The 20631-nt window shown below is 44.2% G+C and overlaps 1 protein-coding gene across 3 annotated transcripts; it reads right to left on the bottom strand.

Annotated features, from left to right (window-relative positions):
- Window positions 1–1806: 1806 nt before the first annotated feature.
- On the bottom strand, window positions 1807–14846 carry urm1 (ubiquitin related modifier 1). 3 transcript variants are annotated; one of them, XM_023831914.2, is made up of 5 exons: window positions 14747–14846; window positions 11395–11465; window positions 3608–3689; window positions 2538–2586; window positions 1807–2239 (listed from the first exon to the last, which is right to left on the bottom strand). In XM_023831914.2, exons 1-5 carry the CDS (start codon window positions 14779–14781, stop codon window positions 2171–2173), a joined length of 306 nt encoding a protein of 101 aa, XP_023687682.1. In that variant the 5' UTR covers window positions 14782–14846; the 3' UTR covers window positions 1807–2170. The 3 variants fall into 3 exon arrangements, with proteins under 3 accessions (XP_023687682.1, XP_023687683.1, XP_023687684.1); XM_023831915.2 differs by lacking the exon at window positions 14747–14846 and adding an exon at window positions 13830–14094; XM_023831916.2 differs by lacking the exon at window positions 1807–2239 and adding an exon at window positions 3916–3949 and having other exon boundaries at window positions 2537–2586.
- Between the last annotated feature and the right edge of the window lie 5785 nt (window positions 14847–20631).

Below are 20631 nucleotides of genomic sequence, written 5' to 3'. Positions count from 1 at the left end.
AGAAACGATCGTACATATTATGGCATTTTATTAATACGTTCTGGATAAACCAATAGCGGGCTGTGATTTTCGCGTGGGATGGTTAGGGATTTCCGCTGGTGATTTTGGTCTGGCCGCAGTAACAACCGTGATCGTGCGTGTTGCCGATGCACGCTGGTCTCCGGCGCCTGACAGTCGTGATGCGGCGCGTCGGCGAGGGGATGCGGGCCTGCCGGAGCGGAACTCCATTGGCTCGCGAAATCGCCTCTTGCTTCGCCTATCAAAGATGCCCCGAACAGCCGCTGTTACTTAACTGCACGTGATTTAGCAAAATAGCGCAGTTACAAGCATTTGTAGCACAGGTTTATTTCCCACCGGCTTCATATTCTTAGACATATATGGGCCGATTAGGTTATATTTAAGGCAGTGTGAGGTGACACCTAAACCAAACGGCGTTAGTCACGTAATTTAAGGTTTTCTGGTATATGATGTGCAAATTATTGATTAAAGACATAAAAATCTAGTCCAGAGAAAGCATTTAAAGAGCAAATATGATTTCTGCTATTGGTAACCATAGCCGTTTTGGTCAATAAAACCACGAATGTTTCTAAATCTTTGCTTTAGTTTTGCATGTTCTAATCTTCATGGTTACATAAATAACTTGTATTGGTTTAATTAACACAGGTGCTATTTATAAAACTATCTTTGCGTTAGATATACCGTGTACCCAACGGCAGCAAAGATCCGCAGCCTATGTTTTTATTGCGGCAAATGGCGTGTCCTTTATTGAAACATATATAACCACAATCCATGACCACCATTAAACACAGACAAAATCATAAACATACAGCTCGTCGATATTTGGTACTGTAGATCCAGTTCACTCTTACGGAGTAAATCTACTCTCCATTACCCTAGGCACCCCCCTCCCCCCAAGGAAAAAGACGACAAAAAGGGCCGTAATGCAGTGGCTTTATTGAAGCCACACACCTTAGAAGTATACAAAACCCTGTAAAAGTCTTCCATGTGCAATAATATATCGATAATTTATTAATCATAAAATCACGTTTCTATGTGAATAAACCAGGCAAGAACACCAACTTGGACACTCGTTTTGTAGAACACAGGTTATCCCATTAAAGACCATGCGAGAATGTTCTCGGTCTTTACTTTAAACATCCTTGCGAGTGGCTTAGTTCAATTCCAGGAAACGTGCTGATTTCTGCTAGCTTGTGAGCGCCTCTCCCCTCTGAGGCACACTGCGCTTCACGTCTGAATGCTGCCACCACCATTCTTCCTTGTGTGCATTAGGATTATTGTAGTCATTATCAAACCGCTTCCCGTTGCAAATCGAGTCCACTTCCGAGAAAAGTCCCGGCGGCCGGCGCGCTGGCTGAGGGCAGCGCCTCAGGCAGAACGGCGACCTCCCGCAGAGCCCTTGTCGCTTCTTCTAATGAATATTCTAGGTGGGCCATAGAAACCAGAAAAGCATCCTCAAGTAATCCTTCAAGGAAACTGCTAACTACAGCTGCCAATTTCTGCCTCCTTCGCACAGTTGTTTCATTACAAAGTTAAATATTACTGGAGACTTCGGTGGGCAGACCGTCATCTCAAACGGATGAAAAATGTTTCATGTATGAAAATTGTCCGTTTCTTTTGCAACGATCATCATTTGCATTCTGTTTAATGTACACCAGCGCCCGGTAAGATTATAAACTGCAGTGTGTTAGTGATATTGAACATACGTGTATACATTTGACTGCAACGTCATAAAATACATGCTTACCTGTCATTCACCCCCCCCCCCAAAGGTATCAGTCGTTCATATGAGTTGAAATAATTTTAATAAAAAATAAAAAAAAAAACATGGTTTCAGTGGACATTTTGGTTTATAATAAAAGTTGATTTTTAAAAAGCCTGGTTTAGAACTTTTAATCGATTTAAGGCTCTTAAAAGTAAATCAAGAGTCTGCATTGGGAACATATGAATGAAGGAGGATCTTCCTCATCAGCTCATGTCACAGTCTCCTGAAATTCCAGTTTCTTCCTGAGCGCCGTCACTTTGCCATGAGACCCAATCTTTTGACTGTGCTGATCTCCAGTGGCCCAAGAAAGTCGCTTCAAGTCGATGCATCATAAACAAACGCTGCTTAAGCGCCAAGAATGAAGTGCTTAGCTTGGCACTTCCACTTCTACCCTCCATGCAGCGTTGAGATGAAAACTACATTGTCCTGATCCTGAAGCAGGTAGCTCAGCTCACCCTTTAGAAGAAAACGACACAAGAAGCACTAGTTTAAACATACTTTTCTCTTTAAATCGAATTATACATATATTTATTGGTCAATTCATCTGGTTCTTTCATATCTTCTCATTCATTCAAACTAAAATAATTCCAGGAACAATAAGATTAACACAGTCTACTCTTCTCTACCCTCCATCTTTTAATTGGTTTTGCATAATTAAATGATTTAACTCCCAATATCCAGCTAGCTCCATACAAGACAGGACTGAGAGTGACGAGGAAGTATATTGAACCGTATGGATGACAGATAAACTCACCATTAGTTCCCAGTCGGCATCATTGATCAAGACCAAGATCCCTGGCCTCCTGTTTCGAAGAGAAAGGAATAATTTCAGGCAGTTAATTCTCTGTAATTGCATGGGATTCCTGAACAGTGCACCGTGTCATCCTGTGTCCGATATAACACTACTACATTAAAAACAGTCCGTTCCGTTGGACTAAAAAAGGCGTTAATCTTCATCGTGATACAAAAATTCCCTTCTACTCAAAATGGTGATGTCAGCGGGCCAGAAAAATCTCAGCCAGTCAGACAGTATCATTCCAACAAACTTGATATGTGAACCACCATCCATAAACGATGTAAAGGGAAAAACATATGCAGCACAGCAGCAGGTACGACACAAACTGCAAACGGATATGCAGAACAGGACTGTGCAAACAACACATTAGCAAATAAAAGGCAAACAGTTCTCAATGCTATTTTTACTCACGCAATGTGAAACATCGACCTTAAATGGACACTGATATCTTTCAGCTGAATCATGCAAACATCTTTGTTCTTTCCCGTTCTGTTGAAGCATTTAATGATAATTATTATTGCTTACCGAATGTACTGCATTGCACACTTAAAATATTCTGTTTGAAGGAAATCGGCTCACTTGGAAAGTGAGAACCAATAGTCAGCTGACAACAATTGAGTAGAAGCAGGTGAATTTATGAACTTGGGTGAATTAGCCCTGAGAATGCATGTGTCTGGGCTAGACTGCCCGCGTTTACTTGACAGTTTCCTGTTTGAAGACCACACTGATTGACTCCCTCCAGTGTCAGCCATGCAATATATCTCAGGAAAGTGGAAGACTTAAGACCACGTCCAGATGTCCAAGTCCAGAGTTTCAATTCGACCAATAGGCTTTGTGTGGCCTAGTTCATTTAGCATCCTGCCTGGTGAATACATAGAGAACTCACTATGTTTAGATTTGTTAAATTATAATCTGTCAATCTGTTGTTCAAATGTTTGGGACTGTGCTCTGGTCACAATACATCATACTATGATTATCCAGATGCCCAGGGTGCGTGAGATGCCCACTGACTAAGTGGTGTTACTTACACAGTGTCTCCCTGCAGGAAGAGCTCTGGTCGCTCCTTCAGCAGATTTGCTCTGATCCACACTAACAACTGCTTCATGGTCCCTGGAAACAACAGGCGAATATTTAGGGTTCCGGCTTCACTTGGGAAAGGCGATGTGGCTGGCCGTCACAGTGACGGGGGTTGGGATGGGGGAGTACTTCACAAAGGCTACAGGGACAGAATGGGGCAGCCCGGGGCAGTCGGCGTCTCGGTACTGCCACTCTGTTCCCGGTGGCTGTTGGGAAGTTGCGTTTTGCCCTGTCTAGGGTTGTTTCTGAAAATGCCTACCTGACCGTGCCTGTGCTCCCCCGTTTGACGTCATCTTCCTTTGCCGAAGACCGGTTCCAATACAAAGAAATACAGAAGATGGTAAAAAAAAAATCTCCAGATGTCGTTCTTGCCCGCCCCAAGTTTCAAGGGTACATCGGTTGCATCTTCACTAAATGAGTCCAATCCCGTAATTCATTGCGCCCCAAAGTCCATTCTTGAGAGGCAAGTTAGCTAGACTGGTCTTGCCTTAGACCACAAGTAGGATCTTTGCGTTCTTGGTATTGAGAAACAGCCCAGGATGTTAGAGCAGACTGTGGTGTTGGTGCAGCTACATTGACACATACTAGCTTTATTCAAATATCTTTAAAAAATAAAAAAAAAAACCCTGAAGTTTTAAAAAACAACACCAGCTAATGCAGAAAATGCCATAGTCTCCTTTGATCACCTTCCAATGACTGGCTCTAAATTTAATTAAATGTTGGTGAAAAAACTTCCCATCCAGACATCTAGGGTCAAAGGTCAGGAGCAGTGACACACAGACACAAAGGAGTCACGGCATACGAGCGAAAAGTGCAAGGTGGGAAGATGTTTCTGGAAAGGCGAACGGTAACAATGAAAATGTAAATGATTGTGCAGACAAAAGGACAAGGAAGTCTCTTTATTTGAGGTCTACAGAAACACAAACATCTGACCAAGAGGCAATATATACATAAGGCTTACATAAGAGATGGCTCTGAGCGGAACAGCTGTTAGAAATGTGGAGCTTGTCAATTATATTACCACTGAATATCATTCTTAAAAGGATATACATTTTAATGCAAATAATGCTGACAGACGACTAAATTCCTACAAAAAAATTCAAAACCGTAAAATCCCAGTGTTATCCTCAACCATCGACATCCCCAACATGCTTTTTCCGTGTCTCTCCTGCTGTTAGCGTTTCATTCGTGTGTTCATCTATAGCTCCTTGCATGTATTCATCTATCATCGCCCTGACCTGCTCCGTACACGCCGTGTTTCGATGGCAGGCGACGGCAAAATGGGGACTGCGGCTACCCATTCACTAACCCCCACCTCTGCGACCCCCCCGGCCAGCGAGATCGAGCAACAGAGAAAATTCAAGAAAGATGGACTGGGCGCAATCCACGATGCAAGTGCACCTCACATAAGCAAGGTCTATTCCCAGGAAGAAGCATGACAGCAGCAGTGTGTGTGTGTGTGTGTGTGTGTGTGTGTGTGTGTGTGTGTGTGTGTGTGTGTGTGTGTGTGTGTGCGCGCACGCAGTGAAGGATTCTGGGTACTCTACTTCCGAGCCTGAGAGCAGCCATAATGAAAAGCAGCAAGACGACAAGCAGACTGGGAAGATGGCCGGGCCGTCGCGTAGGGATCATCTGAACACTGCCTGTCATACACTCTGAACCATGACAATGGAATCCGTGCCACTGAGCACCATAGATGCACAATGAACAGCGGAGGGACTGTTCTTTGTTGTTAGATAGCCGTCGTGCTATTGGCTACCGCCTCAACTGCGGCATTGCCATTGTGAATTCCCTACATACGCTCCCATTATAAAGCGGTGATGTCATCGACCAACCCTATTCTGTTGAGAAGCTTCTAAGGTTGTTGCAGACCCACAGTGTTGGGCGGGAGGCGGGGGGGAGCAGGGACATATACTATGGGTGGGTTGACTTTGTCTGGTTTCGCCCGCACACTCGCGCCTTTAGAATTTCACCAGCGACGCAAGATTACAGACAGGCCACGTCTGTAGAAGCTGATGACCTCAAATCGTGAAAAATACGATAAATTTAGAGCATAACGAGCATACACTAAAAACAATTTATTATACTGCATCACATGGCTTCTATATTTAACTCAGATTAGAAATATAGGTTTTGATGTACGCAAGCCCTTAACACACGTTGGGGCTTATTTCAGAGGCCGGGAAGCAGTTTTAGCATAATTGGATTGTTTTCTAGCCCCTCTTGTCTCTAATGATTGCCTCTCCTACATGCTACTTCTAAAGAATAAGACGGAAGGCCGTTAATTTTCAGTGAAAAGCAGCTAATATTGACTCGCTCAAAACAGAAAACCCCACTCAGCCTTTTCCATTTCCTGTTCGAGTGATTCCCAAACGCAAGCGAAACCGAATTTCCCTTTGTAACGTCTACGGTGTCGAAAAAGATTTACTGAATCCTTTGTGACTTCATTGTCTTGCCATTGCAACATCTCGCATACCCGTTGAGCGCATTGTGGTGTGGGCTGGGCTAACCTACGCTGCAGCATCCTAGCGGCCCAGTGCATGCTGGGATACTTTTGCGTGAGACCATGAGGGCATCTGCATGAAAGAATCGAGAGGATTTCTCGTGCGCCGGCATCGTCGTCATGTGGGAAGGAGCAAAGCGATTCATCTTGGTAAGGTTGTGTGAGGTAAGGGTCCTATAGTGCTGTGCATGTGGGAAGCAATTTCTGTAGCAGAGGTTCCACCGGGTAATCAATCACCATGAGGCTGGAGAGGATGACTGGGACTTCAACAGAGCATTTCTACACACTCATGTCAGCCTGAAGTCACACAGCGAACCCTGCCCCTATCCCAGTAACTTCATCATTGACCGGGGGGGCTCCGTGGTCCCCCAAGGTCGTCCCCTGTTCCTGTGACTCTGCCCCCCCCTACCCGCATTCCCTCAAGTGGTCACCTTTTGTGTCTGGGTTGTCGTGGAAACCCCACTGCCTCAGAGACGAGCTCCATTGTTGTATGCGGTGGCTTTGTTGAGGTCAGGATGAAAGCTAAAATAACACATATCACTCACTATTCTCACCAGGAGGTCTGAGAATGAGGTGTCCGGCACCCCCTGCAATATGCACACATGCGCATGCACACACACAGGTATGCACAACAAGGCCAACGATTTAGTAAAACTTCATCTGGACAGTCTGCCTACAGAGGGTTAACAGTATTTGTAACATTCCAGCAACTTAGTTGAAATTCAACAATTCAGCTGTTTCTCTATGTTTGTAGATGTTTAACAAAATATACAGTACATAAAGGATATGTAACAATTCATGAAAGTACTTACATATTGTTACAATAATTTAATTTGACTACTCAACCAATATTATACAAATAGTTGAATCTTTACTAATAAGTTGTTGAAATGTTAAAAATACTCTGTATACCCTCTGCAGGCAGACACACAAACACATCCCACAACTGATCCTAGCGTGACCTGCCACAGAGAATTACAGAAAAGAGAATCAAATAAAAATTACTCAACTTTAAAAACATCTAATGTAAAAATCACCTTATAAAACCATGAAGTAATGGCTCACTCATTCTAAGAGGGACATCTACATGGCCATGAACCCTGGTTCAAACTTCAGCAGCTCTACTCGTTCACCATGCCTTCCATCTGCCTACGGACACCAGGCCACTGAACACATGCCACATTTACCGTAGAACATTCATTTTGAATCATGAACTGTATTAAAATAAGGCTTTTTCTTACATTCAATTCTGTACGGACATTATAGCGCTGGGGGTTAAAGTTTGTGTAAAATATTTTTACTCTTATTTTGTCATAGGAAAAAAAACCTCAACAAGCTTTGCAATTCTTATTATTATTCCTTTGATAGATTCTTATAATCTATAAATATAATGTTTAAAAATAAGTTTAAAGTTTTACCTCCGCTGCTTTTGCATATGTTCTCCGAGACAATCGTAATCATTTTCATCTTGCTGTTTAAATTACTCAGACGGGTTTGTGAGAAATGTATTAACTCCTTTTTTGTTTTATAAAAACACCAATAACCCCAATATTTATTACAACAAAATCACATCGCTATATTTATAACAAAATTACATCGCTAGGACAGCAAGCTATATGCCTGCTGTATTAGTATATTCAACAAAATACCTTTTTAATCTGAGGTAATAATAGTAGGCTATTTGCTTGACCAATCGACAAAGAAAGTGTTTTAAGTCCCATCCCAAAATGTTGAAGTACCAAAAAAGTACCCCATCTGGTTTGGCACTTTTGGTACTGGTACTTCACTGGAAGTCAATGGAAACGCGAAAGTACCGTACTTGGTGTGGTGGTAAAGCGCTTGGAATGACTATCACACAAAAAGGGTCCACAAAGGGAAGAGACTGAGCAAAATTTCATCCCGTCTAGCACTGAGGATGACCGAAACACAGAAAGGGAAGTGAGCGGGTGGGAAGGTCACTCATCCGGCTGAGTGCTCAGAATGACCGGCACACAGAAAAGCAAGCGAGCGAGAGGGAAGGTCACTCATCCCGTCTAGCACACAGGAAGACTGACGCACAGAAAGGGAAGTGAGCGAGTGGGAAGGTCACTCATCCCGCTGAGTGCTCAGAATGACCGGCACACAGAAAAGCAAGCGAGCGAGAGGGAAGGTCACTCATCCCGCTGAGTGCTCAGAATGACCGGCACACAGAAAAGCAAGCAAGCGAGAGGGAAGGTCACTCATCCCGTCTAGCACACAGGAAGACTGACGCACAGAAAGGGAAGTGAGCGAGTGGGAAGGTCACTCATCCCGCTGAGTGCTCAGAATGACCGGCACACAGAAAAGCAAGCGAGCGAGAGGGAAGGTCACTCATCCCGTCTAGCACACAGGATGACTGACACACAGAAAGGGAAGTGAGTGAGTGAGAAGGTCACTCATCTTGCCAAGTGCTCAGAATGACCGGCGCACAGAAAGGGTGCAGAAAGGGAAGAGACTGGAGCAGGAAGTCATTCCGCCTAGCACATAGAAAGGGAAACAAGTGAGCGGGAAGGTCACTCATCCCGCCAAGTGCTCGGAATGACCAGCACACAAAAAGGATTTAGCTATGCTCCCCCCAGCCGGCCATACCAATCAGGCCTACCTTTCCCCTGACGGCCCAGCCAGCCGGCCACACCAATCAGGCCTACCTTTCCCCTGACGGCCCAGCCAGCCGGCCACACCAATCAGGCCTACCTTTCCCCTGACGGCCCAGCCAGCCGGCCACACCAATCAGGCCTACCTTTCCCCTGACGGCCCAGCCAGCCGGCCACACCAATCAGGCCTACCTTTCCCCTGACGGCCCAGCCAGCCGGCCACACCAATCAGGCCTACCTTTCCCCTGACGGCCCAGCCAGCCGGCCACACCAATCAGGCCTACCTTTCCCCTGACCCCGTGGATACGGATAAAAGGCCCATCAACACCACCACTGGCTGCATTTACAAGTGAAAGACAGCCAATAATGGAGCAGTTAGGGTGACAATGGGGGAGCAGAGGGAGACTCACAGATGTTGGGGAGGGGGCTACTGCCCATTGTTGTCAGTGGGTAAACTGGGCCGGCAGGAGGGAACTGGGGAGGGGATCCCCCACGCTTAAAAAAAACCCTGATTTGTAATGGAGCGGCCGAGCTCACCAAAGTGAGCAGGACAGCCCGCGCGAACAGCTGTCCAGGGGGACTGTGAATATGGGGGGGTGGGGGGCAAACAAAAGTGGCGGGGGTTACGGAGAAGGGCAGTGTGTGGAGGGGCAGGGGGAGAGGTGAGAAAAAGGGGGGGCAGGATTCCCCTGGTCTGATTTGTGCTCCTCTTTGTCTCAGAAATTGCGACACAGAAGAGCCTTCTCTTCACTCCAGCTGGGCAGATGAAGGCGTTTAGAACACTGAACCCCCCCCCCCCCCCCCCTCATTTTCCTACACTTTTAAAGAAAGAGGGAGGAAGCTGAACTGATGGCATTTCCAAAGATGCAACAGAAATAACAGTCAGACATCTAATAACTGCCTGGCATCTCCTATTTGGGGAACTGCTCCGGCACGCAATTAAATATTGACCCTGTGCTTATTTACCAATAAAAGGAGCTGTAGTGTGTACAAGACAGAAAAAAACACCACATCAAATCATACTTTCTGTTCCCGAATCATTAAAGGGCCTAAACAACCTTTCTCACACTGCTACCTGTACTGGGATATTACCTCAAAGGTCATTGAAGATGTTGGCAACTCTCTCTGCCCTCGGTCTCTACACTGAGACACTGACACCAGGAATAACCACTCAAAAGCTACCATGTGAACTAGGGTGGGCAGCGGTGGCTTAATGGTTAGGGCAGCACACATGTAACTGAAATATTGCAGGTTTGAATCCCCGACCAGCAAGACACCACTGAGGTACCCTGAGCAAGGTACCGCCCCCAAGCACTGCTCCCTGCTGAACTCAATTTATGACAAATATAAACAAACAACGGATAAACACAAACTAAATGTAATATTTTGAATTTTCGCATCGGTAAGAAGTACTTGGTACCGTTTGGTAGATATATAGCCAAACATTGAGGGTGCTGTGTTTCAGGTGCTTAAAACGATTGTTTACGTTGAACTGTATGAATGGTATCTTTGCTAATTACGGTACATTGGACCATGTCAGATTTTGCATAGACAAATCATTTCCACACATAGAAGCAGCTTTTTGGAACCAATTCTTCCTCAAAAGCGACGACATTGTAGCCAACCGGTCTATAGACCATGTGCTGTTCACTGTGTGACACAAGTACAATACTTTTAGCAGTCTGATAGTATATAAAGTTTGTTTGTTTTTTCACCAGGTTAGCTAACTAGTTAAAAAAGATCAATGAAGTTTTTAGTTCAAGATCTAGCCACTAAATTGAGATCGACTGAGACAGATAATTGACAAAGAAGTGAGATATAGACAGCGATGAAGTGTTATGCAGGCTGAAATTGCTTTGTTTCACATCGATCTGTTTTTGTTGTAGTACTGTTGCAGCCTCTGAACACACATACGTTTGCAATGTGATAATCGGCTCACTTGTAGAATGCTTTCGACAAAAGCTAAATAAAAGTAAATGTTGTGCCGTATTGCGATACATACGACACCTACGAAATGGGTGTTGTGGATACAATGGGGTACAGTAAAATATCACCATACCACACACCACTACTCGGAACAAAAAGTAACATTAGTTGATCAAATTTAGACTGATCAGCCCACTGCTAGTCAGTGCCTATCGGGGCAAAAATGGACCTTTTCTGGTCACAGGCCGATTGATCGGTGCATCCTTAACATGACCTCAGCTCTCGCTTAGCAAGGCTCTTATGAATCTTATAACAGTATTTTTCCTGCTAAGGTGAGAGACCGTGGCTATTTCTGGTCAATGTAAGATGACTACGTATATTCTTCGTGCCAGGCTAGTGAACTGAATGTGCTCCTGTGATGTCAGATACATACAGGAAGGATGAGAGAAATAAGGATTTGAGAACCAATGGCGGGTGAGACTGCGTGCCGTCAGTCACTGATTGGCTTGGACTGTCGTGTGGCTGACATTCCAATAAACCTGACAGTAGCTGGTCACGTAATCCAACCCACTGCGGGGTTTGAATCCTCATTTCTCCGTCACCACTTGCAACCAAAATCCGACCACCAAAGCGATCAATAAAACATAGAAATAAAACAAATTAGCCAAATAAAAGATGACATAATGGCGTTACTCACATGGCTGCGATTGGCTGGGCAAAGTCACCTGATGATTCCTTACACCCGCGAAAAGCAGCTCAGCTCCACCTCTAGAGAAAGAAACCAAGAAATAAGACATGAACCCCAACGCACCCATAAAGGGGGCTGTTACTGGTCCATTTGGCTCATTTAGACGTCTACTGACTCCAGGGAGGACTGGGTGTGTTTAACTGCCATGGAAGTTACATTGCAGGGGACAATCCTCACTGTGTTAAGGCAGAGCAGGAGGGTCACTGACCAACAAGGACAGACAGAAGAGGAAGGAAAATACACCCATCCGATATTCGTCTGTAGTGCCCAGTCTCTGATCAGCAGGCCAGAGCCGTGAGGGACAGGGATTAAGTCACTGCAACCTGTCCATGTAAAGATTCAAACACACCAAGCTGACAGAAAACACTCATGCCATCCATGGCCAATGAACGGCCAACTGAGATCCACTCCGAAAATCTGCATTGTGATGCACTGGCATGACATATAGAGGCGGTGGTTTATATACAGCCCAATCAGAGAGCTCAGTTTCACCAACGAACTCTGAGACCGATTCAGCATGCTAAATCGGCTATAACGGCGCTGATGGCGGCCATCTCTGACTGTGCCACATACACCGGCATGACGGGTGGACAGCCGAAAACTCAGCTTGGTGAGTCCCAGGCTTAAAACAGGCACCCTACTGGTGCAGCAGGATGAGATCCAGGTGATGGCATGACCGTCATCTGTGAACCACCCCGCAGAGGGTCCAACCATGGGCATGGCCCAGGGCATCTGGGCACAGCTACCAGGCACTCCCCTGCAGCTGGGGGGCCAGGCAGGAGGGAGGGCAGTGGCACCACACAGATGTTCACCCACCACACAGCAGAGCACACCGGCGCTATTCAGTGGCAGGATGAAACAAACGCCTATCTCTGCGTCTCAGGCAGCCCGGGGGACAGAGTGCGTGAGGTCACTGCAGCAGGTGCGGGGCCCCACAAAGGGGGCTCACATTGGCTGCAGAATGCGCCGCTGTCTCCCCCCGATGTCGCCCCGCTGGCACAGAGCACGGCCGCTGGATGGCGTGGACACACACGGAGGGTGTCTGCATCTCGCACACAGACATCATGCAATGTGCTATGCAGCCTGCCATACTCAGTGAGGCATCCTCCCAGAACACACAAAGCACGCTTATAAATTGTGAAGAATATGCAGGTCTTCAGACCCCACATTATATAATTCTCATACATAACAGCATAACACTTAACAGAGCACTACTAACAAAACATGTAGCTTAACTTCTGCAATTTGTTGTTTTTAAACACTTTTATTCATCACTTATTTACACTGAGTTCAGAATTCTAAGGCAGATTTACTGAGATGTCATTCAAAATATGAATCACCTAGAAACAGAAATGTTACTTAATTTTTTTCATATTTATGACATTTATGACCATGTAGCAGTAATGCAAGATTAAAATTTAACATGGCATTAACCATTTCAATGGTTATTAGACCCAGCGATTAATGTAAGGAATGAGCTTCGTGATTTAGCAGAATAAGACGATTAACCTCGACCAGAAAGTGAGTAAGCACCTGATACGCAGCTGCACCACCTTTCTATAGGAGCAGTGGGACAAATTCAGAACAAAAAAAAACTTGAGCAAATATAAATTGTTTTATAAATCCCAGACCATGGCTGTGCATTCCTGCTCCAGGAGATCTACCCCACAGCAGAGCTTAGACGCAGCCCCGATTTAACACACCTGACACGGACAATCACGTATGTTAGCGTAGCTGGCTCTAATGAGATGCCACTGAAGAACCCAAGTATCTGAATCAGGTGTGTTAAATTAGGGCTATAGCTAAGCTCTGCAGGATGGTTGATCTCAAGCCCTGTCCCAAGACTGAGAAAGTAAAGCAGGGAACAATTCCCAGTGTTCTTTAAACGTGTAATCAAATCTTCATTCTTCAGAATCTTTTCAGAAGAAAATTATGAATAGAGAGTAATTTCATTCACCTATCTTCCCTAACCACTTGACCAGTATTGGGTCACAGTGAGCCCAGAGCTAATCCTATTAAGCACAGGCAGATGTCCCACTGCACGATCTTCCGATCCATCGCACATTAAAACATGCACTATGAGCAATTTAGATGCATCGACTTGCCTAGCAGTGTTTTTGGACTGCAGAAGGAAACAGGAGCGCCACACAAACACGGCGAGCCCGCGCACTCCATATACACAGAGCCGAATCAAACCCCGGGGGAATGAGCCCATGGAAGAGAGATATTAAATGATCTTAACACTCATCAGAGTGTATTCACAGACAGACATTTTATATATAAAAATATCATACGAGATTACTACATTGGACTGCAACACATTTAGGAACTATGATACGGTCTGTTGCTTCTTTCCCAGCTAGGAGGAGGCTGCTATAACTTACGGGATCATTAGCCACCGATGAAATCACTTCTCACATGCCTCTCCCCCCTCATCTCTAACACGCAGTACGATCTAGTGTACTTCGCTCGGCTTTTTTCTGCTGCACCCCTGCGTGCTTCGGGTATCATGATTCAAAAGGTTTGTCATCACAGGAGAAATCAGCGACCAGCACGAAAGTCAAGCTTCAACCTCCAATGCTAGCTTGAAAGCATAGGTGTATGATTTCAATAATGCACTAGAAAGAAAAACATATTCGTTTCCGTGTCCATTGCAGTCTCTCGCCATCTTTAGTGATTCGCATCATCAGACTAAAATCAGCGTTAAAGATAAGCACGTTTACAGGAAACCTTTATGAATGAAAAGTACCCCAATTTACTGACCAAACTCAGTATTCTATAAGCCCGTGTGTTAATTAGCTTTGATCAGTAAATTGGGATAATTTTCCTTTATAACTAGTGTTTAACATTTGAATACCTGTTGGTAATGCGTAATACGAAGCTACATTCAATGTTAGCCACACAATATCATTATAACTTATTAAACAGACCAGGATTCGTGATAAATGATACTTATACATATGTGACTTGTTATATTATAATACCAATCACGAGTCAGCAGGGCAATATTTTTGACTGCTACTGTTAATTTCACGCATGGCTTCAGCTACAACTAGCTAATACTTAGGTGAGAGTTCATAAAATGCATTGTTCCATTATTACTTTAATTCAGCATCATTGATCTAGTACTGCTCTGCAATAACACATCAAACTATATCGTATAACAATTTTCCGCAGTAATTACACTTTACATTACGAACCATTAATATTCGAAGTGAAAACGTAAACATCGGTTTTCTTATCCCCGTCTTTACAAACCACAGCAAACTAACGTAATGGATTAAAAGCCATCTGTACCCACCCGAACTCCAAATGCACTACTATGGAAGCCGCCATATTGCCTCGATACGCCGGAAGTCACCTTCCACGATTCCGGAAGTGCAGCACGCGTGCTAAAGGCCCGCGCCGCGACCGCGAGATTCATCAAATCATCTCGCGAATTAACTGGCCGTGGAGTGCCGCCATTTCTGTTTCATCCGTGGTCTAAGAATAGGGGTTTGACTTTGATTTCAGATTTTAGATAGCATTACTTAGATAGGATGTGGTATAAGCTCAGGATACATCTATTATAGAGAAATATTGATTACCGTTAGTATGTTGGTATTACTTTTTGGAAGCACTTAAGTGTTGGTAATATATTTTGTGTTTTTAAAAAGAAAATGTAAAACTTTCAGACATTTAAAATTCAGGCACACATTCATTGCACATAAAATAAGCTCTCTTTCCCCATGTCAAATTGGTGACAGCCCTGTCCCAAATGGGGGGTTAGATTGAATTGCAAATCTCATGCCTTCTGTCAGCATCTGAGTCGGCAGTGGGCCTTCCCAAGGAACCATTCATGTGGTAATGGGTAGTCTGGCCGAGGTGAACACGGGAAATCTAGAAGTCAGGGTGCAAAGGGGCAGCAGCCAGTGGACACAGACCGGGGGTAAAATATCAGCAGGGGGGTCAGAGTAAATTTGGGACAAGGCCAGTATGAACAGGGCTGTATTACATCCCCTTACTTCAGCCAATAAATGTTATTCCTACTTCAAAGTAATGTGGAAATTCTAAAAAGAGTTTTATATATTGGATCAGTGGAAGGCTGTCATGTGACTGTTGATCTTTGGCTATATCTGTCTTGCTTTGAATATGTTAACATTCATATCCTCATGTGAGTTGACAGTGTCCTCATACATAAGGTGGTCTTCATGTCATTGATTGAGCGCATTCACCTATCGAGTGTCACCAATACATTGGACATCTTATTTGTAAAAGCATACTGAAGTTATTGCAGTTCGTGTCTCCTGATCCCCAGAGATGACAGCCGTTGACTTCTTAATACGGCACTGGAAATGAGCAGCGGAGTTAATTTCTGAAACATGGCTTTGAGCATATGCAGAAATATGGTGGCTTTTAATAATGAGGCCCCCCTTTCCACTTTTCCAGATGGGGCTCATAAACGTAACTTACTCCCCCCCCCCCAGCGCTCAGCCAGAAACATTGAGGTGGGACCACATCCCATGAAGTGAGACACGCAGCCACCACCACGACGCGGTCGATTGAAATGTGAATCTGGCCTGCTGAAAGATGTGTGTGCGGGGGGTGGCTTTCTTCACAAGGAGATTGAGGCTGGCCACTGTTCAATAAGCCCCCAGGATTTAGATAACAAAGTGTTAAACCACCAGGACATGTCGTCCAGTCACTTCACATTTGCTAAGCTCGCCATTATACGACACGCTGTTCCTCTTCTCTCCCAGTAGAACCACAACACGCCACATTGTGCCTGTCCTCTCACCAGAACGTTCTACACCGTCACACTTCCTTAACCAGTACATGCTACATGGTCAGTCTCCTCTCCTCCGGAGTGCCACAGGTCAGGCTGGACCGCAGGCCCAGGACAGAAATGTTCTGAGAAACAGAAGCCCAGTCAGGACCCCACACATATCATCTGTCTGACATAATTAGGATCATAAAGACACTAATCTTCTTATGACCGAAAAGGCAGAGACTGAGGCTGACATAAAGGTAAAGGCTTCTCAGGGCACAATAAAAATGTATGGATTTTTCTCCTTATCTCTGAAATAAAAAAAACTAAATAGACATGCACAACCACTAATGGAAAAGGTAATGCGGGCAGTAAAAATACAATTTAATTTTTAATTAAATTTGTAGTTCTGCACCAGTCTAATATACGGGAATACTTATTACGGTGAGAAAAGCTTTAATAGTTATTATAGTCGCGGTTCTCCTACAGATAGGCATCGACCTTTTCAAAGGCGACAATTACTGCCAAAAAAAGAACCTCTTAAGAATTTAATAGGAATTTGTAAGAATTTGTTTTTCTTAAATTTCAAGGAAAGCGTGTCTGTGTGCGAGTCACTTGCCCTCGTGTTCTGACGTAGTTTTTCAACGTGGATCAGTTAGGCATGTGCCGGCCACTGTCAATGTAAAGGATTCTCCAGAGCCCCAGTGCGCCTTAGACACAGTTGTAAACCCATAAGGCAGTGATGCTGTATTCTGCAATACATCACAGTTTAGGGAAGAAAGAAAATGTGAAGGATGTCACGCACATCCCTGTCAGTGAGAAGGCTGCAATCGATGACAGCCACGTGTCACGTCCGGTGGACTGATCGCACATCCGAGCCTTTTAATAAGGCCAGAAACCTTCCCTTTCAACCTAATCTCACACCTCCTCTCCGTTTGGCTCTCCTCCTGCCAGCCTGATGTGCTTCCATTTTATAAGAGCGCTGCTGCACTGAGCATGCTCACTGGCTCCAGGCCACATACACACAGAAAACAACAGCAATAAGGCCTTTGTGGATGAAGTGTACATCAAACAAACAAATAATCCACAGATAACATCCTGGTATGAGGCTAACAATTAGCTACATCATCCCAGTATATTTACATATTTTATTCAATGCATTATTTTTTTCTTAATAACTGATTTAAATTTTTTACTAAGTGTATTAATGGATTAATACTGGGGTAGCCAACCATCCCGAAAGGGCCGTTGTGTGTGTAGGTTTTCGCTGTAACTCCCAAATTAGATTACTAATTAGAGGACTGATTGGCTGAAGAGTCCTCACACTTGGGTTTGAGCAGCTGACCTAAAGGTTACCCCCAAAACCCCGCACACACCGGCCCATCGTGGATAAGACTGGTCACCCCTGCATTAACACATTTTCTCTGCATCTGGTGAACAGTGTTTCTTCTCACATTTCTAGGATGGGAGCTATTTGGCGCTTTTCTGTCTCTTTCGCGGTACTCTGAATTGCATTTTTTTCCCGCGTGAGTGAGAGCAATAATCAAGCATACTGATAAAAACCAAACTACCCATTAAGATTCAATTATAAGCAAGAGTATTAGCTGTTCTCCAATTGGCGCATATAATGACTGTGGTTATGCTGCCATCTAATGGATGACACGCAGACTAGCAGGACTAGTAGGATTTTAGTAAAACTTCATTGCAAAATCAAAAATAAACTATATGCTTTAAGTGTAATGTGGGTTTATAACAGCAACAACAATAATCCAAATTGACAATCGGGGAGGCAATTGATCGTTGTAATTCTTTTAATTTAGTATGACTTCATTTACCTTATATTAACATATTTTCTATGTGTAGGCTACTGTTTGCACAGAATTGTAAAAATAAACAATACAAAGATTTGAGGAAAAAGTGCTGGAGAACAATGTCTGATACAAACAAAACAACCCACTGCTAATGTTTTGACGCAAGTTTGTAATCTAATGAGCAGAATTGCTTTACTAATGATCTACATAACCGAAGTGCTCAGCAAACATACGTAGTCCTACTTAAGTAATAGTGACGAATGTTATCTCATTAACAAAACAAAAAGTGTTACTTCGAAATCAGCATCTGAAAAATGTACATTTACATTTATTTATTTATCAGACGTGTTTATTCAAAGAGGTACTACTGAGGCAAAAAGCACATTACAAACATTCAGCGGTCATGGAGCCAACTTGGCATAAGTGCAGCTAGTCTGAGCTTCCGATGAATGACCAGTAACAAGTGCAAGTCAGTATCTACACAAGAAACTAACAAGAGAGCCATTCAGATCAAGGACAAGGTGCAAAATAAGAGCATTCAGGACACAAGCGAGCAGCGGAGCGGGGCGATCAGGGAAGGGACCGTCCGGGCAGATAATGTCACTGCAACCGTAAAGAAAAGTCATTGATTCTTTTTCTTATCCCATAGTCAGAACAGGGAAATGAACAGCAGCGAAAATAGGCTGTCCGTTACGAGATAAAAGATGGGGTTGAGCCGTAAAAAGCGTTGTGATAACAAAATGTTAAGCTGTGAATCATGAACCGCACCATTGTGATCAGCCGAATTGAACTTTAGAAATGAACTAACTGGAGTGACTGGTGAGGCCGGCCTGTTCAGTACTGGAGCTCACCGAAGGTTTAAGGCGCTCAGCAAAATGCCATCGGCATATGGCTATAAATTAGCTGTCGGGCCGCAAACATGCACTCAAGCAAATAGGCTGTCACTGTATAACTAGGCAAATCCCATGACTTACATAACATTCAGTTACCGCAGCCACGTGATGTGACTTATGTAATCTTTTTTTGTGGCAAGCCTGTTAACTTAAATATCGTTAAATATCAAGTCATACTATTTTTCCCCCTGATAGATCAGAAATAAGACAACCTGATAAAACGCTATACACGCATATTTTGTTTTTCAGCATTTAAAGTGTGAAATTGCCATGAATATGCGTTAGATGCCGATATGCCCTGAGCTAGAAAATGGGAAAATGATGACAAAATATTTGGCGATACTCTGAGATTAGGACCAATCCAATAGAATCATTATGGGAACAACTTTTTAGTAAACCTATCCTGGCAGGAGACCTGGGATATGAATTTTCTGCTATGGGACAGGCCTGGTGTTTCCAGGGGAGAAGGGCCTGTTCAGCTCAGCCTGGGAGCCAGTCGTCGTGGAAGCAGCCTCCTGCTTTGCTACTGACTTTGCGGAGTGAGTACAAAATAATTTCAAGTAGTATTCAGGGGATGCAGCAATGTCCGGTTCACGGTTTGTAAATGGCTTAGGAAATCTATTGATTGTGAGTGACAATGGCTGTGATTTGGGGTGATTTTGGTAGGATTTGCGGAAGTAAGGCACTGAAAGAGGGACTGCTGTAGAGGCTTTGGTCAGAACACTGGGTCTGTCAGTGATGAACAAATGAGTGAGGAGATTTTGAGTTCAAGACCCCCGGCCAAAGACGGGCACCAGCATCAGTCCCTTAATGGAAACATTCCTGCGGTGCAGAACACTGAAGTTGCCACGGTGCCTTCCCTCATACATCCGAAATGACTGAGACCTGCCTTTCGGATAAGCTTGCTAGGTCCTCTGACCAGTGGCTGTCATTTCAGTTCTTGAGGAACAGGAGGCAGCGTCTCCTGAAACCAGAGACGCCAAGGACAAGGCTCAGTAGAGCAGAAATAGCCGGGGAGATCTGTGTACAGCAGCTGTGATCTTGGGGCAGAAAAAAACAAGTGTCGTCAGCAGAAAAATGTTATGACAAAACAAACAGTGTTATGACTGGAGCCAGGAGAGAGAGCGGATGCGAAAGCCAATAGCTCGCGCCTGATTTTGGTACCAGTTTGCAAGGGTTAAGATGAAGCTATTCCCATGAAGTGCAGAACTGCCAGACTGCTTGTAGACTCCAGGAAACATTTGTAGGCGTCTCAAGTAGAGGAAATGAATGAGAGGTGATCAAGGCCCATGCACCAAAGGAGACTGTAATGGATTCCAAATGGTTATAACTCTTGTCTACAGAGTGAAGTTAAAGTTCAGAGTGAAGCACTCCATTTTAAACAGGGGGGGAGGGGGTGTTTAATCAGCCAGTTAAAGAGACAAACAAACATGGGCAAAGTGGCTTCCCCGGCGGTGAGAGGAAATGCGTTAAGGGTGTGTGGGACGATGATGAACAAATTGAAATGTCCATTCCTTTCATCAGAATGTTTCATTTTGAGAATCCACTCTAACATCAAAATGTATATATTATAATAGATAGCAGAATATGACAACTTTCAAAGGAGCAGAATAAAATGCATCAGCAGAATGAAACACACCCCCCCCCCTGGAATTTGATCATCAGGGTTGGGTCTAATATCTGTGTTGATATGTGGATACCAACCTTTATATTTACTTGGTATTGGATCAAAATA

The sequence above is a fragment of the Paramormyrops kingsleyae genome, chromosome 7, assembly GCF_048594095.1.
Source record: "Paramormyrops kingsleyae isolate MSU_618 chromosome 7, PKINGS_0.4, whole genome shotgun sequence".
Taxonomy (NCBI): Eukaryota; Metazoa; Chordata; class Actinopteri; order Osteoglossiformes; family Mormyridae; genus Paramormyrops; species Paramormyrops kingsleyae.
Note: the sequence above shows the minus strand (reverse complement) of the source record. Positions and strands in the feature narration are given on the sequence as shown.